This window comes from Suillus plorans (genome assembly GCF_016647745.1).
Source record: "Suillus plorans strain S12 chromosome Unknown HD556scaffold_7, whole genome shotgun sequence".
Taxonomy (NCBI): domain Eukaryota; kingdom Fungi; phylum Basidiomycota; class Agaricomycetes; order Boletales; family Suillaceae; genus Suillus; species Suillus plorans.
The window spans coordinates 25919-48726 of NW_024537391.1; the positions used below are offsets into that span (position 1 = coordinate 25919).

At 45.8% G+C, this 22808-nt stretch overlaps 8 protein-coding genes across 8 annotated transcripts; 5 read left to right on the forward strand and 3 right to left on the reverse strand.

Annotated features, from left to right (window-relative positions):
- Positions 1-111: 111 nt before the first annotated feature.
- On the forward strand, positions 112-436 carry HD556DRAFT_1205054 (uncharacterized protein; the record flags this gene model as incomplete). The annotated part of the gene is made up of 2 exons (XM_041296453.1): positions 112-205; positions 258-436. Coding segments are annotated over 2 exons (273 nt in total), but the record flags the coding sequence as incomplete, so codon positions are not given.
- A 1984-nt stretch (positions 437-2420) lies between these two features.
- On the forward strand, positions 2421-2980 carry HD556DRAFT_1228709 (uncharacterized protein; the record flags this gene model as incomplete). The annotated part of the gene is made up of 3 exons (XM_041297246.1): positions 2421-2471; positions 2523-2726; positions 2777-2980. Coding segments are annotated over 3 exons (459 nt in total), but the record flags the coding sequence as incomplete, so codon positions are not given.
- A 1080-nt stretch (positions 2981-4060) lies between these two features.
- Positions 4061-4273, forward strand: HD556DRAFT_1203851 (uncharacterized protein; the record flags this gene model as incomplete). Its single annotated transcript, XM_041296427.1, has 2 exons — positions 4061-4121; positions 4176-4273. Coding segments are annotated over 2 exons (159 nt in total), but the record flags the coding sequence as incomplete, so codon positions are not given.
- Positions 4274-5952: 1679 nt separating this feature from the next.
- HD556DRAFT_1336726 (uncharacterized protein) lies at positions 5953-7420 on the reverse strand. The gene is made up of 4 exons (XM_041301916.1): positions 7026-7420; positions 6867-6974; positions 6074-6819; positions 5953-6024 (listed from the first exon to the last, which is right to left on the reverse strand). The coding sequence occupies exons 1-3, from the start codon at positions 7134-7136 to the stop codon at positions 6337-6339; spliced, it is 702 nt and encodes a 233-aa protein (XP_041164797.1). The 5' UTR covers positions 7137-7420; the 3' UTR covers positions 5953-6024; positions 6074-6336.
- Positions 7421-7533: 113 nt separating this feature from the next.
- On the forward strand, positions 7534-9494 carry HD556DRAFT_1336741 (uncharacterized protein). Its single transcript, XM_041301917.1, has 8 exons — positions 7534-8146; positions 8202-8234; positions 8291-8299; positions 8453-8585; positions 8643-8657; positions 8707-8782; positions 8832-9007; positions 9068-9494. The coding sequence occupies exons 1-8, from the start codon at positions 7666-7668 to the stop codon at positions 9288-9290; spliced, it is 1146 nt and encodes a 381-aa protein (XP_041164798.1). The 5' UTR covers positions 7534-7665; the 3' UTR covers positions 9291-9494.
- A 1885-nt stretch (positions 9495-11379) lies between these two features.
- Positions 11380-13028, reverse strand: HD556DRAFT_1336772 (Translin). Its single transcript, XM_041301918.1, has 7 exons — positions 12841-13028; positions 12607-12784; positions 12338-12558; positions 12182-12281; positions 11969-12116; positions 11832-11915; positions 11380-11776 (listed from the first exon to the last, which is right to left on the reverse strand). Exons 2-7 carry the CDS (start codon positions 12697-12699, stop codon positions 11610-11612), a joined length of 813 nt encoding a protein of 270 aa, XP_041164799.1. The 5' UTR covers positions 12700-12784; positions 12841-13028; the 3' UTR covers positions 11380-11609.
- Positions 13029-14151, forward strand: HD556DRAFT_1336777 (uncharacterized protein). The gene is made up of 4 exons (XM_041301919.1): positions 13029-13317; positions 13379-13406; positions 13461-13771; positions 13830-14151. Exons 1-4 carry the CDS (start codon positions 13115-13117, stop codon positions 14056-14058), a joined length of 771 nt encoding a protein of 256 aa, XP_041164800.1. The 5' UTR covers positions 13029-13114; the 3' UTR covers positions 14059-14151.
- A 173-nt stretch (positions 14152-14324) lies between these two features.
- HD556DRAFT_1228777 (uncharacterized protein) lies at positions 14325-22768 on the reverse strand (the record flags this gene model as incomplete). Its single annotated transcript, XM_041297252.1, has 43 exons — positions 14325-14480; positions 14533-14724; positions 14775-14829; positions 14876-14931; positions 14980-15038; positions 15089-15128; positions 15177-15304; positions 15355-15379; positions 15431-15518; positions 15567-15760; positions 15815-15862; positions 15921-16142; positions 16194-16318; positions 16364-16483; positions 16531-16772; positions 16820-17028; positions 17149-17310; positions 17363-17547; positions 17595-17634; positions 17683-17741; positions 17861-17997; positions 18193-18300; positions 18357-18458; positions 18509-18558; positions 18607-18796; positions 18849-18953; positions 19085-19194; positions 19244-19302; positions 19347-19521; positions 19629-19663; positions 19722-20024; positions 20076-20373; positions 20424-20441; positions 20494-20625; positions 20673-20873; positions 20926-20966; positions 21024-21066; positions 21146-21423; positions 21472-21573; positions 21638-21989; positions 22040-22166; positions 22214-22450; positions 22503-22768. 43 exons carry the CDS (start codon positions 22766-22768, stop codon positions 14325-14327), a joined length of 5874 nt encoding a protein of 1957 aa, XP_041164801.1.
- Positions 22769-22808: the final 40 nt, after the last annotated feature.

Consider the following 22808-nt stretch of genomic DNA (forward strand, 5'->3'; position numbering starts at 1 on the left):
TCCGGAAGTCCGGAGATGATTGCGTGATTGGTCTGGGTCCGGAACGCGGGATATGACAGAAAGCACCTGAACAGGAGGAACCAAGGTAGCTGGAAGAAAAGGCCAAACCCACTGGTTGCTGGCCTAGAGCTTAGGACTACGGTGGGCTCAATGATAGGCAATTTGCCTTGGCAATTAGGCACCACTCTGAGACAGCCTGACCCCAGTAAGTACCATTCTCAAAATTATTGTACTGTTGCTGAATGTACCTGCCACAGATACCGCCCTTGGTAGAACCATTTTGGATAGGATTATACCTACAGTGAATATCCTTCGTGGACATCTTCCTCTCAGCATGGCTTCCATGTTTTTGCCTTTTCTTCTGGCACATCATAAGCTTCCCAGGGATATCAACTGTACCAATTTGGAAGCATCCAATCGCTTTGTTGATTTGATTATTTTCAAGTGAGCTAATCACGGATGTCCAGGGGAAATTGTGCTCATTCAATGTTTCTAGCCACTTTTCTCTGGTACCAAGACACTGGGAAGCGTGGCACTTTGGCAGTTCTAGCTCAGTATCATGCCAGATCTTGCTTGGCTCTCTCAATCAGTGATACATCAGAACACCCCCCACCCGGTGTAATGAGACAAACAATTGCTGGACACTTCACGAAGTAAGTAACCAGCAATATACAAATGTTGTGGTCTTGCACGGCCTAGTCTGCTATACTTGTAGACAAGTGTGTTCGACATGAGGGGTTCGCTGTAAGGTATTAGAATAATTAGTTATATGAAAAGGAAGATAGTCCAAAGGTATAATTACGAGTCTGAAGGTAAAAACTTCAGGTCTGATGTTTTTGGGGTTTTGGGTTAGCGGGTTACGTTGGATTAGTGTCGGGAATATAATGAATGTTGGGGATAGTGAATGGCGGATTACTGTCAGTGTTTTCGGAGTGTTTTCGGATAATGAAAGGATGATATTGCAGATTTCAACAAAGAACTACAAATAACCAATGACCTCCTCCTACTTGGAGGTAGAAAGGTAAATAAGTAAGTAGGAGGTATGTAAAACATATAGTGTCTATGTAGAATTTCGGAGTGCTATAGGCGAAAGTAGTGGCGGTAATTTTCGGGTCCGATGTCCTATGTAATAAGACATGTGGTACTGCGGACATGTAATAACGAGGTCTACAGTGTTAGCAATGTGAAAACAGATAACTGTGCACCTAGTGGGGATAGATACGACAGGACTAGTGATGTGCACGGCCCGGCTTCAGGCCGTGGGCCGGCCCAAGCCGAGCCTGATTAGGCCGAGCCGAGCTGGGCCCAAGTCAGGGCCTGACCACGGCCCAGGGCCCGGCTTGACGTGTTGAGAAGCCTGAGCTGGCGGCTCAGGCCACGGCTTTAGTCCCTGTGCATCCATCATCGACATCAATGCATCCTTACTTTAGGGAGTCAAATCGTCTGTTACAGACTTCCATGGACATCCGGACACCAGGTACAAGTTTATTTACTATATCTAAATCTGTCTAACCATTACTACTCTAGTCTCTTCCGCAAATCCAACAAACACTTCATATGTCAGAAACCCAGGTGAGTTGCCCATCTTTGTGCTTCGCACCGTCAATGTTACTCTATCTCATGTTGCTTTGTGTTTGAAGTATACTTTTTCATCACGATCTTGATCCTTTGTAGTGGGATAAAAGGTATTCATGGCTATGGTACTGGTACGTCGCTACCCTTGCTCTAACTTGAAAAAATCTAATGGTCGGAATGGTCCATACAGACAGTGATGATGAGCCACGTGTAGTGCGTCCAGTGCGCAAAGTCAAACCGACTGCTGCACTCCTGGAGCACTCCGAGAAGGCAGCTCTCCCTTCTCAAACAAGAGCCATCAACGCCTTTCGTGCTGCAGAGGCATTGAAGCGCACCACTGATGACACCCATCCTCCGGCCACCGAACCACCACAAGCACCCATCCCATCTGCTCCTGCACCGAATGTCGACACCACCGCATCTGAAACCACCAGCAAAAGGGCACGTGTCGAAGAAATCAATGAAGATGAGATATCTGGTGATGACGAACGCGAAGATGCACGGATGAATCCAAAGTGTAAGTCTATCTGCAAGATAATGTACCTTCCTGACCTAGCATCGTCAGGCAAATGAGTCCGTCACAAGAAAGCTGCTAAAGCTCAAGAAGATGTTGACGAAGACAGTATTCTTGCAGATATTGATGTCCAGCCCATCATCGATGAATCTCCCACACGCGAGGATAAAACTCGCGACATCGACCAATTCTTCAGTCAACCGTTGGAGTGCACTCACACTAACGGCAAGGTCAAGAAACATCGAAAGTGCAAAGTTTGTCCATACGTTGTCACATCATTTGCATATGTCTTTACATCACTAACACTACATATTTTAGGGCTCAATGTACCATTGTAAACGAGACGTCAACCCTCTGCCGTCATGCAGAAGCCAAATTTGCTGTATGTTCTCATTTATTTATTTGTTGATGTACTAGATCTAAATGTCCATAGGGAAAATACCGTACATGGGCCAAGGCCAACGCCTTCACATCTAAATTGCCAGGTGACATCGCAGCCAAGAAAAAGAAAGCCACACAAGCACAGCAAATGATTGATGCGCACTTGACTGAGCGCAAATTGTCGGAGCGCGCCATCCCTTACACCCACCAGAATTTTAGAAAAGCTGCAATTGAGTGGCTTGTCGCCACAGATCAGGTAAGACTCATTTATATTGATATTGTCGGCTGTAAACTAACAGAATTTAGCCCATACAGGCTCTTGAGCACCCTAAGTTCAAAGAAATGATAGATGTTGCCTCGCGTGCTACACAGGGTGTCAAGATTCCAGGCCGAAAGGCCACGCGTGCTGAAATCATACGTGTTTTCAAGAACCATTTGACCAGACTCAAGAAGAAATTGAATGTATGTACCATTCTTCACAGTATCTGCTCTTATCTGACACAATTTTAGAGCCAATCCGTCAGCGGTGCAATCAATATCACATGTGACACATGGCAGGCCAATAACTCGGATGGTTATTTTGCTGTCACTGGACACTGGATCGAAGAAAACGATCCGATGCAATGGGTACCTGGGAATGCATTACTTGGCTTTACTCGGCTCAATAATGCCCATAATGGCCAGCGCCTAGGGGGTGCATTATTCAAGGTGCTTGATCGTGTTGGTGTTGCACACAAAGTCAGTAAAAATTCCACCTCCTCAATGACTGTGCTTATATCTCGACCTAGATCGGCCACGTCACATGCAACAATGCAGCAAACAATAGTACCATGCTGCAGGAATTCTCGAAGTTGTACGAGGCGAAGTACCACAAAGATTTCCCGTGGCGTCAATGCAAGATAAAGTAAGTCTTTTCGATTTGGTTGATGGAACTGCTAACAACCCTGACAGTTGTTTAGCGCATGTTATTAATCTTGGCACACAACGACTCATCAGTACCTATAGCAAGGCACCCCACTACAACCCCCATAACCCGCATGCTCACGAACCGGATCTAGCTCAGAGGGTCAATTGTGACGAGATTGGTCTGGTCTGCAGTATCTGTGTCAAAGAACGTTCCTCGGTGAAACGGAAAGAGCTATATAGAACTGTTCAGACAAAAGCAGGTGTCTCTTTGCCAACACAACTACTAATTGATATGAAGGTCCGCTGGTCTTCGACTTACATTATGCTTAATCGTGCCGATTGCAACAAGCAGGTATGATACACCACCACACCTTTTTGTTCTTACTCTGACTTGCCATTACAGCATGTCGATACGTTCGTGTATGAAATGGGACGCCAAGAGCAAAATTTATCGAAGCGTGCCAAAATCGACTTTCTGCAATTGACATCTGCGGAGTGGACACGGGTTGGCCAGTTCACGGACCTTCTTTCATATGCCGACGTGGCACAGCAAGCTTTCTCGTCCGATCGAGGATCAACTCTCCATCTTGCAATTCCTGCACTGGAGATGCTTCACAAATCATGGTCTTCACGAGCGGAAAGGCCCAAGTATATTCGTTTGCCGGCGCACTCAAGGCAGCAGCAGAGAAGCTAGATGAATATTATGAGAAAACTACAGACACTGCTGCCTATGTTATTGCCATGTGTTCGTCATTTTCTATTCCAATCATTCTGACTCTAACATACTCTACCATACTAGTACTTGATCCAACAGCCAAACTCGCATACTTCAAAAAGCACTGGCCATTGAATTTGCTCGATGATGTGCTTGCTTGTGCCGAGAACGTCTTCGAACAACACTACAATGAGCTCAATCAGTCACTTGCATTGTCGCAGCCTGCAACTACGAAAAGTAAGGTTGGTGGCCTCAAGAAACTCATTCGGGAAGTTCAGAGTGACTCCGAAGACGACTCCGAGGCAGAACCAGGTGCCGCGTCCATCGGGGATCCATCGAAACCATGGAGGGCTGAGTTCACAAGCTATATCGAAACCATTGAGGCCGCTCCCTCGGCAGGTATGACCACTATTCAGTGGTGGGGTGTACACTTGCCTCGAACAACAAGTTTCACGCTTGAATGAAACATATCGACATACACTATCATTTTATTCAGTCAGTAATTGAAAACGGTACAATTAGATTGGAGTATGTACTGACAGACAATAACCTCATGGACACTTTCACAAAGGCACTGCCAAAGCTGAGATTGGAAAGATTGAAAGAAGGGATGAAAGTAAGCTGTGCTCAAGGGGGAGTGTTAGACTTACAGCATGATGATGAAAGTACAAGCACAGGAGAGAAAGCTTAGTAATATGTACAGGAATGAATAATGTAGGGAACAACGAATAGCCAGTAATGTCTGAGACAGATATGATTTGTCATCAATAGCGCAGACCATAGACAAGTACGCACTTACACATGCATGGACCAGGTACTTACATTTAGCATATCATAGTATATATACTGTAGTGATATTTCAGATAGTTTTTGGAGTCAAATATAATATTCCAATCCTACTCTAAGATCTACAGCTACTTCTACAAGCACTACCCATACCTGTGCAGATCCCTAGTGGTCTTCTTGTACATGCACATTGTTGTAGTGGTCATTGTAAAGTTGTTATCAATTATCAATTAACAGTTAAAGCACATATATATGTTCAACATGTCAGGGCAGATGTAAGGTCACATGATCGAATGCAAATTCAAATTTCAATTGAATTTTAGTTGGCCAAATAAGACCTAAATGCCACAAAAATGGCATCTAATAATAAGGGGGGTGAGAGAGTTTTGCTTACCTCAATATTTATGCAGAATTGTTAGTAATCATTGATCAAAGTCAGATCTAAGTTTGCATGAAGCTATTTTTTGTATGGTCACAGGTCACAAGGACTGTGACACTGAGTGTGACTGTATTCCATACTGTACATGACGAAGTGTCAAATCTCTACAGTACTATGTCCATGTAATCATGTTTTGGTTGCCATGCACGAGGTATATTGACGGCAGTTTGGAAAGAACGTTTGGTTGATTTGATTAAGGTTGACAATGCAGTGTTCCGACCAAGCGGCAGCCTGAATGTCACCGCGGTCCCAAACAAGGATTAGTAAGAGAACACAAGCGTCGGCAATCAGTGCCGTACCCATGTTTGAAAAGTTTGAACAGCAAAAACGACGTTTTAGAATTGAGCACCCGCCTCCGAGAAATATTTAACACTGTTGCCGGGTATTATCATGTCAAGCCTAATAATATGTGCGTGTTCACCCAGTATTTGGAGTTAGCAGCTACCCAGGTGCTAAATTCATCATGTTCTAACTCACGGGTGTCACTGTCAGATCGGATTACTTAGACGTGCGACACCAAGCCAGCTTGGATTAGTATCAGATAGGATTTGCCGCACAGGATTTGCCACAGAGGCACAGACATACGTTGCCGTCGCCAGTTTGGATCTTAGTACGAAATACAAGTTGTTTCACCATCTCGGTGTGCTCGGCCATGCAACGCATTATTATTATCGACCTAACATGCGCGTGGTGGGACTCCCAACTATGGTTGGTTATTTTCACTCGTTGATGAATATTTTTGATTAAAAGTCAAAAGCAAAAGAGTTAAGCTCCAAAGATAACTGGGCATTTATAAATAAGTTCTTGGCGTCGTCTGGTTCCATTATCTTGGTCACTAGTTCCGGCCCAGACGTGTCATTTCACTGCCATTTGTTGGTGCTAGTTGCTGCCAATCACAACAGCGGGTCCCACAAGGGGCAGGAAAAGGTGAGAGATTACGAGAGCCTACTCTGACAAACAGTAATGCTAACCATACAGCGCAATGAAAACAATAAGTAATGAAGCAAATTTGTACAGTAGCTACACTGAAACTCCAACAGAAGCAGAAGATATGTGTTGGGACGTGTGTTGGGTACCCTCTGAATGATTTTGTAGATCCTCTGGAACATCTCTGCTAGGACCGGTGGAGAGCAATGACCCTATCGCCATCGATGCTCTGGAGCGCGGCGAGTACTCCTCGGAATCACTCCGAGACGAATATGGCGACGGTGGCAAGTCGCGAGAGGATGTGTGAGATGTGCGTAATTCGTAGTGTGATGAGGGGGAGCGAGAGGAGCGTTGGCGTTTTCGAGGTGGTTGACAGGGTTGAGGTGGTTCTCTGACCACAGGCAATTGTTGAGGGGAGACACGTCCGTTGGTCATGTCAGTTGGAAATAGCCCATGTTTTGAGTAAGGTGCTGCGGGTGGTAAGGAATGAGAGGGAGGTGAAGGGCTTGTATGCCGAGCATCCGCTGCGGACATTTCAAGTAGAGTCCTGTGCAAGGAAGCGACAGATGCGAGTCGCTGTAAAGGGGTCAACAGGAGACCAGGTAAGATACGAGAAAGCTTACCTGGTCTTCGGCGCTCTTTGCATTTAACATGGCAATGAGCATATCTCTGTCACCGTCGCCTTTCGATTTGTATGCCCCAAGTATTTCTCTGAGGCTAGGTGGTGGTGCCTGAGTGATTGTGAGCTTCATCTGGGAGAGGATATATTTGAGTAAACTGACCTGCTCTAGTATTTGTGAACTGGACATGATGAGTCTCCTGTAGTCTGCCTCGATTGAATGGTAGGGCAAACGAGAGTAGTCTTGTGTTGGGTAAGGAGGGCCAGAATTCATTTAGGTGGGTTGTTAAGCGTCTTGTAGCGAATGGGTTAGAACGGCGCCAACCGCAGACTTTTTGTAGGTGAGCCAAGTCCAAAATTCTATCTTTAAGTCTGGTATAATTAGAATGCCAAGCCTAAGGTGAGGCTCGGATACCCGAAGAATTCTAAATCTGAATGAGAATCTGACGACGTGTTCAAACATGCAGACAACGCTAGTACTTGCTTCGTTTCCCATATTTTATCCACCCGAGCGTTGAGGGATGAGGGATGGATGGGCTCCACAGCTGTAGACACGTGCTGACGAAATAAACGGAGGTACTAATTTTGACAATGGCAGGGTCTTGGCAATTCTATTTTTATCAATCTAATTCCGTATATCGTAGGACCTCGTAAGACCCTTGATAATGCCTCAAGGAACCAACCGGAACCAGAGTCGTCTAGCCTTGGACTAAAAAAACACGTTGTTCACATCCCCCCCCACATGTACACTAGCTGGAAGCAACTAACATCCCCAAAAATACACCCGTAAATCGATTTAACCCATGGTCAAATTTGTCCGCTTGCGAAAAAAAAAAAACTTTGATGCTTCTGTCAGCCAGCACGGCAGCCCTGCCCAGACTCAGGAAAAGGTAATATCTGTCTATGGTTGCCAACAAGACGATCGGAATCACGTGACTATCACGTGCAGTTCGCGAGTAAGTGTCCTCAAGCTTTCACATCCAAGTCCAAGTTTGATTTCACCAATGCCACAACAACCTGCAGATAGTGACGACGAATTTCCAGACGATATCGGACAGTTGGACTTGAGTAACGTCCCAGGTCTTCAGGAAATTCCGCTCCCAGCTTCGATCAGCCCTTTGGATGATCCTCCTCCCACAGTGATCGTACCAGCGCCCCCATCGCAATCATCTACGTCTTCCCTACCCTCCGAATATGACTGCGACGACGAGATAGATGAGTCAACAATTGCCGCTCTGGATGCTCTCGAAGCACAGTTTGCACATGGTCAATCTCAACTCGGAGGTCAGTCAATCGTCAACTAATAGCACAACCCCTATGTTCAACTCGACGCATACAGCCTCTCCTTCAACTGCTCAGCAGTTGATTAGTGGTGAGTTCCACATATTTTTAGTCGTTGCATGTTGAAAGATGATGTCAACTCAACAGCTCGCGCTGGTACGTTTCATTGAAAGCCGACGATGGTTTAAGCTCTTATGTATCCGCTGTGTCATCTACATGATGTCTGAAACCCACTACCATTCATCTTGTGAGTATCAAGTTTAAAAGTTCCGCGCGAACCAACACAACTCGTACCATGTACAGGTCTAGATGACCGCAAGCGTGGACCGTCGTCACCGCAAACATCGCCCGCCAGTAAAAAAGGCAAGACAAGTGCCGAAGACAGCCATGATACAGCAAACAAAATACTCGAGGGATTCGAAACTGAGATTATGTGTCCGATGTGCGTACTGGTACCTGGTCTACTCGCCTGCGAAATGATGTCTTAAAAACATTGTAGATGCTTTGATGTCATGTGAGTGTTTCCATGCTGCATCGCAGTATTTGATCTCGTTCTTCTTTAGGGTAGCAGCGCACCTATGCAATCCTTGCGGCCATAGCTGCTGCGGAGAATGCGCCCAAGGCTGGATATCCCAGAATGTAAGATATTCTATTTTAGGACAAGTTCGGATTTTATGAGCTACTACAGAAAGCGTCTCCGGCATGTGCAGTGTGCCGCGCTGCGTTGTCAACGTTCAAACCACTTCTTCCCAATTATTCCCTTGATGCCGTAGTCCAGCAATACATCCGTGCTCTTGCCGTCAGCGGACAATCAGAATGGCAAGAAAAGGGAGACAGGTTAACAGAGTGGAGGAAGCGTCACGAGTAAGCTCCCCAAATCTATTCGGTTGATCGCATTGGTTCGTTTACGTACTCTTATTACAGCAAATGGAGGAGAATCGCCCAAGCGAATGCACTAATGGTAAAGCCAAAAGAAACCGCTTATCGTACAAGACGCTATCAAGGCGCTATCGTTTCCTACGTGCCACCAGTTTATGATTATCCCGGATCGTATAACGATGATGAAGATGACGAAGATGGAGACCCAACCTATGAAGACGATGAGGTTGTGGAGATTTTACCGCACCGAAGAGTACTGAGACGGTAACCAACGTTCGTTCCATGGCCTATATTCTTAAACGGACCTCATTCGATATTCTATACTTCTGTCATAATTGTTACTTGTAGTATCATAGTCGCAGTTCACGTTGCCTGCTATTCGCTTCAAGCAGCCAGCAGGACCATTTGCACTTGTTTGGTGTCGCACTCCTTGCAACGTTTTGGAGACCAATCGCGGAGTACCTTGACTTATCTGCTTGAATTCTGCCTTATCTTACACGTCACAACACGTAAATTGACCTACAGTGATATTGATGCCATCAGAAATTCTAGCACATTCAGTGCAGCTCGGTTCCTCATAATTCACAAAGGCCGCCGTCTTCAGAGCCTCCCAGGATATCACGCATGACTCATGTGCATGAGGCTTTCCCTAACACAGAGTTTAGACAAATTCCAAGCAGTTCCAAGTATGTCTATGAGCGGTGACCCGTTCAAAACGGCTTGCTAATCAACCTAGTATATTATTAGGTCGACTTTCAAGTGACCGGAACTACATTCCAGGCCTCTTCAGGCTTTCGAAATGATGACGATCGCAATCGCCGTTGACTGTGCATCCAATCACTACCAGTGCTAGTGCAGCTGATGCCAATGTCTTATGCTCAGTCAATCACAAACACGTCCTCTGACAGTGAAGGTGAGTTTCAAGCTAAAAATTACTTTGGGGCTCTGGATGAGATCCATGCTGTCCACATGTCACACCAGTATTTTAAAGGTGGGCGACTCAGCAATCATGTGGCTAACTTAGGTTCAGTTGCTGGAGCTGCACCGCTAGTGGGTGTTTATCGGGCGTATATGTGCATAGTACTCATTTCGATTCGTCCACCAGGCATCCGACTGTGGCATCAATTTCGAAGCCGAGGTGATAATTCAGATTCAGATTCATTAAACGCCTTTTCAGCTAACTCTGGTGTACTACTACTAGGTTTCATTGGCCCGGGGAAGATCACGGGGATATGTGCGATGCTTGTTCGTGATGGCCCGCAATCTCCCATCTATCGGCGTTCCAATCAACATATCCTATCAGTTGATAAAAGACTTCTCGAACCACTATAGGCTCATTCGCTCCGCAATCCCCTGCAGGTGTCAGTACACCCGAGAGCGCTTGGTTTAGTAGAGCTGAACCCTCAGTACTTACTGCTATATCAAGCGGCATCATGTTGAGGCTAGCCTTCGCTGTTCTCAGGTAATTTACTCACTGGCACAGCCACGACTTTGATTGCATTCTGCAGGGCTCGATGTACTTCGGAATGATCGGTTGCTCGAACCGCTCCTGGCACTGCTTTCCACAATGTCTACTTTTAATACGAACCTGGACTCTATTGGGGCAAGTTCTAGCGTGTCTCATGGGGCTTGCTTATTGCAGTACATTCTAACGTTCTCTCTAATTCCCATTCTCATGAATATTGTCCAGGCGTGCACAGCCAGGAGTGGCGTTGTTTCGTGCCACAGTCTTGCGATCAATGAAATATCCATTCGGTCGACTGTTTCGCCCGCCGCATATATTCACTGATCGGTTAATCTCATAGTCGCGCCACCCCCCCTATCCACCACAGGATGCTATGAAGCTAGCGTTTCGCCTTACGTGTGGGATTATGTTATTCTGGTGTATGAGATTACTGAGCATTCCGAACGTGTGTGGACTCCTTACATGCTCATTGCACGCTTCACGGTCGCGACATCCATCAAGCCATATTGCTTCTAACCGGTTACCAAGCAAATCACGCATAAACCATTGGTCGGTCGGTATCTTCAATCTTGCCCAGATTCTATGCAATGTGCATATTAGGTAAGGTCATTTCGCACATATATCCACCGTTGATCGCAGAAACAATGTGCTCATGTCCTCGTTGAACAGTCATAGTGCTCTTTGTTCTTGTGGGTGCTTACCCTACGATTTCACATTTCGGGGGTTTTCTGAATCTGAGAGTATTCGATACCTAAGTTGTTGGTCAGGAGATCTTACCATAATTCACGACGCAACACAAAGATTCCTCGAAGGTTGTCGCATATAGCATTACATCTTCGCAGCTGTCATTTAACCTAAAGACAAAAGGAATATCGCTATGTTGGCTCGGAGTTCCGGGTCAGCGTTGGCGCCTGAGTCCACACCAATGTCTGCAATAAGATCGAACTATGAAATTACAGAATATCATAAGTGGTGTTTCACATCTAGATTTCAACTTTGTGTTGTACGTATTTAAATATTTAGGAGGCAAACTTAGTGTAATTGGCACACCAGAACCAATAGGCCGCCTAAGCCCGTATTAGTATTGGAATTGTCAAAACAAAATTCTGCCGGGTATCTGTATTAAATCTCGTCGTCGTAATCATCTCCGTTCCGAATGTCTCTTTGACCAAGTCTCGATTTTGCACTGGTAGTAGAACTGAAAGTTGAGATCGACTGTGCGATAATGTCGTCTAACATATCAGGGGGGATGTCGTACTCAGATCCTCGGACCACGATGGCATACACCGCTGGAATAGCGTTCAGTACTTGTCCATGAGTGCTAGGTGATAGAGGAAACGCTACCGTCCTCAATCTTTTCCAGAGATTGTGAAGTTACAGCCTGTTTCTTGGATAACTCCCTCACGTAAGGCGTAAAGCGTTCGAAATCTACTCATCCACAATCACACCTTTGCACGCTATTGTCAAACTGACTGACTTGCCTGCCTTGCATTGCCGGACGAATGCACACACTTCTCTGGCTCTGACGCGACCGCCCTTCTGAGCTATTCCAGATATTGCAAATCGCATGAGTTCGCCAGTGACATCAGACAAGCCCAGCAAGTAATCTTCCTTTGGAAGAGTGAAATACTAGGGTCGTGCCGTAGAGTGCAAAATTCAGTCATACGGATATCATTGAGGTGTAGCATACGCACAGGTATGCCGTTCTCGTCAGAAAGAGAAAGCTGAACTTCCTGATATGACACCAGAGTGCCATGCTCGAGGTAGTGAGCAAAGCCCAGTGCTTCAATATACCTGAAGTCAAAGGCGTTCAACATATATGCCAACCAATTTGCCATGTTAGAGCCCACTCTTGGAGGCCGGGCGATACTGCTCTGTGGTAGTGCCAGAACCGCTCAGCTTGTACCTCGAGCCTTATTTGTGCATACAACGCTTGCACTTCCCGAAGCTTTTCACGACCGCGACGGACTACTCGTAGAGAGGGATTAGAGTCATTATTGGGCTCTTCTGTCATTGCTCGGTGGAGCAGGAAGATAACTTTCTTTGAAAGGTTTGTCGCATCCCGGCTAATCTATTGGAGGGGTCAGTGACGCAGTTGATTCTTTCGAGAGCCTGGAACCTTGATAAGTCGTTCTCTCCGGTCATGATGTTCGTCTATTTCTTGTCGGAACTCATCAAATGCTTCGATGACACTTTCTCTATGGGTTCTCATTTGGAAAGCGTGGGGGAGCCTGAGGGCGGTCGACGAACTTGAACACCGAGTTTAGTACGAGTTAGCGGAGGTATTCGAATTTCTGCTATTTTTCAATATATATTACAATAATATGGCAACCACATTGCAACATTGCCGTACCATTGCCTATCACCACTTCTTCGTATATTCCGTGCCTCCTAAAAACCACATTTTGTCTTCTTGAAGCTACAACTATCATAATGCCGTACGATCTCGTGACAAAGGTTTTTTTCGTCACGCTGAACCGGTTCGGAGTTTGAATAAGTATAAAGAAATTGAATTTTTGAGAATTGGGACTGAGCTTGCCAATGCATATTCATTTACATAATTAGGCCATTCGGTTAAGAACCCTTGTTCGTTTGAGTTGCTCTGAGTTGGCTTATCTTCGTACTTGATGGCTTTTCCATCCAAGCCTGGGTGTCCTGTGTGTGGGATCGTAGCCGCTGCAGCGGTTCATGCCCCCGGACAGTCCCCACGTTCACACAGTCCAGACGCGTCGGCAGAGCCAGAAATACTCTGGAGAGACGAAAATTTCACTGCGTACCGGGAGAAGGCTCATCCAGTATCTTCCAGTGGTCATATAATCATAGCGTTCAAGTAAGTCTTCTATCTACCATATCAGGTTCTTCAAGCACTTTCCCCTGATCGAATACCCCAGTCTCCATGTTCCATCGATATACACCCTGGTACGTAAAATTTCAGGCCTCCCCGCGGCGAAGAATCTTACCTGGCTTTGGTAGTCTTCCAGTGACTTGCCTCTTCTTGTGAATGTTAGAAACCTTGGCAGGAGGCTTTTATCCGCGTCGTCGCCGCCCTCTTCCCCCCCTTTCTCATCTGGCAATAGTTCCGCCGCATCCTCGGCACCTCATACCGAATCCCAATTTCGGATCGGCTTCATTACTCCACCTTTCAAGGACAACAAGATTCCTATCACAGATCATCTTCATGCACATGCCTATCTAGCCCCTGCCGATCTACTTGGCTGGTGGAGAGGTGTTGCATACGGTCCTCTCGCTTGGTATGACGTCGATGATTTGATTGCTGAGATTCGGTTGGATTTCTTTTTACGTAGTAATACCTCTTTCAAACTGACTATTTTGTATCACTAGGGAGTCAGTTTCGAACAATCGCGTGAAATCTGGTTACGATAATCGGATAAATGCCCCGATAGACACGGTTCCCGAGGCAGGCGCGCGAACTGGTGCAGCCAATGGTGACGAATATGCTGCTTCGAGTCTAGCTACCCCTGACCTTGAAGATGGTCTCATGTCCCCAAACCCTTCTAATACCTCCTTTGCCTCCAGTTCTAGTGGTCTTATACCCTATTTACACGTATGATAAACACATCAATTCCCATCTTGAAGTACCGGACACATTTCACGTACCTAGCAAGTCCTCGGACCATAATAACTCATCACAAACAACTGAACTTTCTTGTATATCAAGTATTGGAATTGCTTTCTCTAGCTAGCCTATTTCTATACGATTCAATGTGTAAATATCCAACATCAATGAGATTTGCTCTGTCATGATCTGCAAAATAAATTTCGGATCTCAAAGATCAAGCATCTGACAGAGCATCATGAACAATGGGAATGGACGAACTATAATTTACACTTACAATACGATGATCCGGTCAGTAACGTCGACAGAGCTGCCAGCTGATCATCCGTAAAGCGCCGGGAGTCTTCATGCCAAGTGTCTTGATGTGTTTTCCTAAAATTGCTCGCGCACCTGTGGATAGTTGTCGAAATTGGAATCTGCAGCGCAGAAGATCAGAATATGCAGTCAAGCAAATGAGGATTTGCTCACAGGATCATGTGTGTGTTCCAGCATCACTGTCGTCAAGAGCCCTGGCATCCATTTCTCAATGGTGTACGGGAAACTGTCAATGAGGGCGCATATGCCAATGATAGCGGCGTGCCGCTGACGAACAGCAGCATTGTAAACTGGCGACACGCGATCAGGGAGCTGAATCTTTCCCGCCAGTTTGACAAATCGGTCCTAGACCAAAGAGTGGATAAAATCAAAAGACGACGTAACTACCGACCAACCTTCAAAGTCACAACGCTGCGCCTCGGAGACAGTCGAAGTATTCCCGACAAGGTGCTGAACGAGAGTTAGAAACGTTTTAAAGACAGATTCCGAGACTCACGTCCCAACCATCTCTCGCACCTCCACGACTTCGTCGTCCAAGCATTGACACAATACCTACAATCAATTGGTCCAGGCACGAGATAAATCAATAGAACTACTTACGTCTAGAATGTCATTGACTTCGCTTTCGCTAATCAGAGGAAGTTGTCGGAAGTACAGAACTAAGTAATGTGATGTCGTCAAGCACCAGACTAAAGTAGTAACAACTTACCCTGTAGAATTGGTAGGGCCTTCAAGCGAACCTTCCATGACTGCAAAAGTGAGTCAAGAACAGTTACAGACGCTGGTAGATGTCTTACTGGTGACGTCTGGATGGCGGAGAATATAGCACTCAATAAGGGGCCGATCATTGATCGTGGAGGAGCGACTCCGCACATGCGAAAAAGAAGTACATTAGCATGCCTTACTAGCTCCTCGTTATCATTCACTAAGAGAATGATTTTAACATCGACTGGCATGTATCATTTACAACCGTACCTTCAGTGAAACGGAAAAGTTCAGGCTGAAAGAACCATAAATCTTGACTCTCAGCAGCTGGCGATAGACCACGTACCATAAGAGGCAAAATATAGTCGAATGCAGATATGGCATCAGTACTGTGGACTGACAGGAACAACCATCGGCAAACAACGATCCCAACTCTGAGAGTATTCAGCGGTCACTTTGAAGGAATGAATATCATCCATTACCTGTCATAGGTTGACTGATAGGCTCTCACACCTGGTAGCCGCTGCTCTCTCCACACTTTGAAGTTGTCCACGAGTTCGAGAACTCTGTTTGTGTGATAGGTACCACGTATGCCCATGATATCTGCGTCATCAGTCATTTCTCGACACTCCCGTACGAAAGCTTCGACATCGAGAGACGCAGGCTTGGGTTGCCACTATCCATCAAGGTCAATAACCTATGTATATAGCGGGATGCAAAAATCACCAACCTTGATACCGTTGCAGAATGCCATTATCTCAGCAACATGTGATCTTACCTGTTAATCCCCATTAGAATCATCACTGAATCACAAATAAGAATGTGAAAGCACTGACATCATCGTGTTCACTGTGCACCTCGCGCCAAAATCGATCCATGGTGCTGTCCGACCAAGATATGAATTTCCACTCTAATTCAGTGTAGAATGCCCGAAATAATGCCAGAACTTTGACAGATTCCAGGGATGATGGTCCATTGTAGTCCATGCTGTTAAATTGTTCAACGAGATGCTCAACGAGTGGTTGGAGTCGCCGCGGATCTTTGTGATGGAACATGTACTAAAAGTTGTTTAAATAAATGCACAAAGTTATAAGCTCTTGGTCACACACCCCGACAAATGAAGTCCAGATGGGTACAGTCTCTGTCTTCATGCTCTGATCTAGCGTCTTCTTAATGTAGGGAGTGAACCATTGCCAGATTTGATCTTGGGCCTCTTGTGGCCAATGTTTAGAACCTGCGACAGTCAGCATACAAAATTTTACATAAGTAAGCTGCTCACCGTTTAAAACACCAGCCAAAAGTTCTGCCGCAGCCCTTTGCTTGTTCTTATCTTGGTCGGCTAGTAATATCTCCAGTTTGGGCTTCAACAAGTCCCAGGGTTCATCACCCAATACTTGGACTATCTCGAAATTATGGAGGTTGATTGTGAAGTAACATTGGACTTACATATCGATTTGACGCATGATATATGGTCTTGTACTACAGTACTCTCGTGGTTCTCTTCAGCGAAGTGTCCGGAAAGTTTCTTCCAGAAGTCTGCATCCATTGTTATTTCACGTAGGCAAGACAAAGCCTCTGCGCTTGATGGTTCCCATTCGAAGGTGCTCTCCGACCTATGAGGTGGTTTGTATGCTGCCAGTGTACCACTCCAGGCGAGCCAGCCTTGATGTAATGTATCGCAATATATACTTCGATGGGAGTGAGTACTTCTTAGCGTGACTCTACAAGGACCCACCTGCTGAGATCGAGAGTCTCCGAAGATCTAATAGGAACCCGTAACTTGAAATTGGTGAGTATCTCAGCGGTCGCCGAATATGAACCCTCAATGGGAATGTTGCATTGTAGTGGGTTGATTTGGGAGAACAGAGCCAAAGCCGCTGGATTTTGACAGTACGATCGAAGCTTGATGTATCTCAGTGCTTTCATGATACCTCTTTGCGCATACTGATATATAGAGCAAGTCAGTTCGTGACTAATTCGATGTCAGTCATGATCTCACGTAGCGCTAATATCCACAAAAATGTCAACGTCCTTACAAAGACCTGGTAAACCGCAAGAACGCACCATAGTAGGATCGCTGTCACATACTTTCTCCAGGAAAAGATTAAGGTGACTAGGCGAAGTTGGAGTATCGCGGCGCAGCAGAGTGCGGAGAACCCTCACTGCCACTATCGCGTAGCGCCAATGTGTTGCAGTGTCATTGGCAATCTCGAGAACCGCTCGAGTCTGTTCAAGCCTCAGTGGTGAGACACATCGATAAGGATAGTATATTGCCTACTGTTCGATTATATTCTTCATTCATCAAACATACACGCTCAATGCGCTTCTCACGGGCCCGGATAGTAATGGAATCCTCTGACTTGTTAAATGACAAGCAGCTCTTCAGAGCAAGTAAGGATTCATCCAGAGCGGCATTCTTAACGTCATAGATGAGATAGCAAGGCTCCGAGAAGTTGGCCAGACCTCGAATCGGCTTAGAAAAGAAAACAAGAAGAGAAAGTGGTTCTTACATGTATCTGTTACCGTAGACACGCAATTTTGGATAGAAGGCTGGAAGACGTTGTCATCCAGCTTGAAGAAGGTCAAGAGGGAAAGTACCTTCTCATTATGATGGCACCCAAGGAGTTGCTTGATGATCTCTGGCACTAACGTCGGTTCTGCAGAAGAGTGGATCTAGCTACTTCAACAAAGGTATCCATATTACTCACCAGATATCGCAAATCGCCCTGAGGAGATGATTAGACGAGACCTATCACTGTCAAGAGGCGTGGCTCACCAAACGATGATATGTTCAACGTCCACAACGCTCCTTTCATGCGATCATCATCAGTACCAGGTTGTAGGGCTTTGTACAGTGCTGGAAGAGCTCGAAGACGAAGACCATCGTACACCTGCAAATGTGATGACCATAAGCTCATGACACCCGTAACATATATAGGCACCTACTGAAGTTAGGGATTCAAGAAGAGACTGGCTTGATCTTGAACGAAATGTTGAATTTTGATCAAGGAAAATGAACTGGAGTTCACTCACTGCCTCACTGTAAGTATGTGAGATTAATTAGAAGTATTCATTAAACATGAAACCAAGAACGATCAATTACCTGACGGATAATGCCACATTGACCATTCAACGACATCGTCCAGCAAGGAGTTCTCAAGTGGACCTCTAGCTCGCTCGATGGAGTTCCAAAATAGTCGAGAGGAATGATAAAATCTGGCACATGTAGAATTAGGAAGTTGAAACAGAAAGAAAAGTGAACGATGGTTTACCGGGCTCTTCGCACAAACACTGCGCGCGGCCAAACTTTCTGTCCTGAATATTGACGAGTCACGTCGATCTCTGAGTTGTATTGGTCGGTGTTTACATAGTAGCTGTGTGAAATATTCAGCAACGTCCACACAAGTGAAATCACATTACAGACCTATCCTTGCTGTCGCCGTACTCGAGTAAATAAGTGCGGATTGAACTGATCTTTGGAAGTGTGAAACGTAAGTCTTGAGGTACTATAAGAGTACGTACAAGCATCTGTACAGCATCAACTGTGTTCTCCTCGCCTTGTCTTTGCAGAGACAGGGATGCTGCGTGCAAAAACTCCCCGAATCGACGCCGGAGTTTAGTAATATACTTATATCGGGTATCTTGCGGGTCTGTGAGGCAAAACCCGGAGGCCAGAGGCTCAATTGATGCAATCATTTCAGGAATTTCATTACTGCGGACAGGTCAGACAAACACAATATGCCACGGGCGCCAACATGACGTACATAATATCACTTGAGGCGAGCATGGATTGCAACACGTCCGGTGATATGAACTCCTTGAAGAGCGTTGGAATTCCGGAGAACGCTTCTCGGACAAAACTGAGATAACTACTCAAAGGTATTAATTTACTGCTGGTTGATCAGTTGCTGTAAACTCACCGACAAAAGTCGTTCCTCCAAATGGCGTCTCGAGACGCTTTACTGCTTTTCAGTATAAGGTTAAAGGATACTGCACAAACCTACATGTTTCAAGCAATAAGTCAAGGCGAGTCATCGCAGGTTCGACCAACTCGCGGAATAGTTGAAGCGAAAAGTCAATCTCTTCGGTACTTGGGACATGCCATGAAATCTACAGTGCTGAGTATTGCAGACGCCTCCAATTGTCAAACGTTGCGCACCTTGACTTCACCGGGCTCAAATAACTTCCCCCAGTATAAGTGATGGTTTCTCTGAAATTCTGCAGGTACTCAGTCAATGCATCTTATAGTGCAAGCTGCGAACCTTTATCGTTCCACTGTTCGGGGTTGACGAACTTGTTTTCGATCGGGTAAGTATGAGTGAGTGTGATTAATGCGCTGGAGAGTAACTTTCCGCTCCAAGTGTACCCCCGTTTCGAGAAAGTTTTGTCGCGTAGCAGAGTTAATAATGACAAGAGTTCGCCCTTGTACACGAGAAGCTAAAGTGACATCAACTCGCGCCCGAGTAGCTGTTTTAGGATCACTAACCGCTGAACCATCACTATTCAGGTGTTTGTTAGCGCATGTAAGGTACTTGGAAAAGAACACACTTATAAACACAACCGCGGAGAATAGCGAGATCTATAATGTAACAAGGATATAAGCGCTCGACACTGCTACTGTTGGGATAAAATCCTACTCCAGTGTAGAGTCGCATCCGACGGAAGCGGCAATGACGGAGATGTCGTCCTCACTGAGCTTGCACCATGTTCTATTTCCGTGCGGATATTTGCCACACAGAAGGGCAAGAACTTAAACAGAGTTTTTTCGGGGTGGGCATTCGCAATGCATTCGACTAACTGATGTATCGCACGGACAGCATTAGAACGAACATTTGTGCTTGCGTAATCGAAAATCATGTTGAGCACGAGGTCGAAAAGTGGATCGGATAAATGGACACAGATTTGACTGCATGCACCAGTCACAGCATCCACCACTTGTACTGAAGAGAAATTGGTCAGTTAATAGAAACATTCATATGAAGTCAAGATACCTTCTGTAGTCCCTCCGGCTGACCCATTCGGTCCTTCTTCCGGGAGATTCTCAAGTAGCTGGATAACGCGACGTATGAAGCTGGCTACCCAACTCGCAAAACTGCCAGTGCTGTCTCTGAGAAGCGCATCCTCAGCTTCGTTAGACAACTTCAATTGAATGGTGTCCCCCGGGTCATCATCTAGAGTAATTTGACCAGAAGAAATGTCCACGTCAGAAGCCTCTGGACCCTCGGAGGATGTTACGTCCCCGAACATAATGTACTGTGACACTTCCGATAAAAATGTCGTCGTGCAAAGCTTATGAACAAGGCATTAGATAGGGGAAGCACTTGAAGGGGTTTAAATACCGTTTTAGTTGGGTCATTCTGCATTTGACGAAAGTGAGAGGGTAGCGTTCAAACGAGACTAGCTACTCACGAGATCGATGCCAGGTACAAGCAGATGCAGAATGGTGATCAAATGCTTAGCGCCTGGATAATAAATATCTCGGGAAACGATTGCAGGAACAATAGAGCTCAGTGCCTTGATCACGGACAATGTGCGCTGGGTCTAAAGAACTGTGAGAAAAAAACAATCGACGACAGGAGCAGCGGTACCTCAACGAGAGCCTCTAGCGAAGGAATAGCTCGTTCCAGAATTGGCTGGAATACCAGGTCAGGCTCCATGCACGACATGGACTTCAGAGCGCTCTGGACATTTGAAACAGTGGAACTATCCTGGGAGAAAACGGCAAGTAACACAACTGTCCGGAGGCACTTGACCAGTTCTTTTCTCATCTCTCGTGTGAGCCGGCGAGTCTGATCGGTAACCTAAATTTCTTCGCTAATTAAAGAGATACAAATGGCGTACCAAAGGTACTTTGCAGTCGGATAGTTGTTCTTCGTGCCAGCCTTGCGATTATGAGTTAATATTGCGTTAATAAGCACTTAAACTAACAGGGAGCTCACGTTTGTTGAACTCGTACACGATGTACTTGACGAAGGCAGTGAGCTATATGGCATGGTCAGCAATTGCAGTGTCAACCAATAACTTAGCGGAAATTCAAGCCCGATGCGAATAAACGACGAACATCGGATGTCCAACTTCCAGAGTTGGTGGGGTGGAAGAAATGTTCCGTAGAGGCAATGAGACGTGCGAGCGAATCCAGAGCTTTAGAACCACCTAGATATAGCTTCGATGGCCCCCACTTATGGAGTGGCACTGTAAGATAATCGCCTACGGAACCACTAACTTGGGGCGTGCTAACGCCTGAAGTCATTGGTGTACACCACGGCGTAGACTCAGTAGAAGGAGGTGCAGAAGCACCATCAGGGGTCATAGAGTACACGATAAGCTTGGCGAGAGATGCTAAATAAGATGTCAGCGGAACTGTTTCTGCGAGGGGAACCTGCTTACGGATACGCCAGTTTGCTTTGGGCAGCCTTCCAATTTCAAAACTTGAAGAAGAGTCGGCCGTAGGTCCCGTGGTGAGCGACCCAGCATCCTTCAGTGGAATTGCTACAAAAGGCACCGGTAGTCAGTCAGCCTTGATTGAAGACGTAAATTATCAAGGGCTGCCCACCCATCGAGGCAAGGCATTTACACATAATAAGATGCCATTCGTGCTCAGTGAATATTCCAACTTCCTTATAAAGGCCAGACCACGTCTGTCCTGCATGGTAATCATCTTGTTTCCACTTCGGTCTGCCCTCATCTTCAGACTTTTCATCATCGAGAATATCATAAATGCGAGCAGGATCACTGATAGTTGGGTCCACATGCATCTCTGCGAGGCGTGACAGGAATTGCAACATCCTTTCATCGTACATGTAGGAGTTGATAGACTCCCACAAACGACATAACATAGGGAGATACGATTGAGGATGTGTCAATGGTAAGAAGGTCAGAAGATAGTACTGTGACGAAAGAACGCTCTGCAGGCAAGCTAAGGAACGTGTAACTGTTTTTGCTGGAAAGAACTCACGTCTAGGTTGATCCCATTAAAGCCTGGCAAGAAAGTGCTCAGCATCTCTTCAATGGCCGCGGGGTGGAAGAACCTCCTCGATAGATCAGCAACGTAGCCCATACACCACGAAAGTTGGCTACGTCGACTGTTAGATAGTGCAATTATCGAAGAGTAAGTGTAACCTGCCTATACTCGAACTGACGTCGAGTTAAAAACAAGTCTTCCCGAAGGATATTATAGATAGGCTTCCACGGAAGTCTCATATCGTCAATGCTCAATTTCTTTTTCGAACGAGTCAAATTTGACAACCCATCCGCGCAGACGGCCATGACTTGCGTGGGCATACCAGGGGTCGTTGCGATATGAAAATACAGCTTCGCAAGGCGAATGCGCTTCTCCTTTGGAAATGGGTATTTGAGCATGTTCCAGCTACAATGCCCGTAAGAAAATTTGTATTCCTGAGTGAATTACTGGCGCTCACTAAGTGATCATGCTGTCCCACTGAACAAGACCCGGTTCGAAGTCCTTTGCCTCTACGCATTGGGCTATACGCCTTAGGATAAAATCCAACATGTCTTGCATCCGTGCATTTGATTCAATTGCATATGGGAGAGAAGTCGCATAAAGCTTGAGTTTCTGCATGTAGCGGTCAGGCGCGTGGTTGATGTCGTCTGGAATTTCTGTCTGATGTATCTCAGGACCTGGATCATTCAAGGCCAGGCGAGAAACATCTGGAATGATAGTCATGGTGTTCTGTTAACAATGTCAATGAAAGTAAATTGTAAGA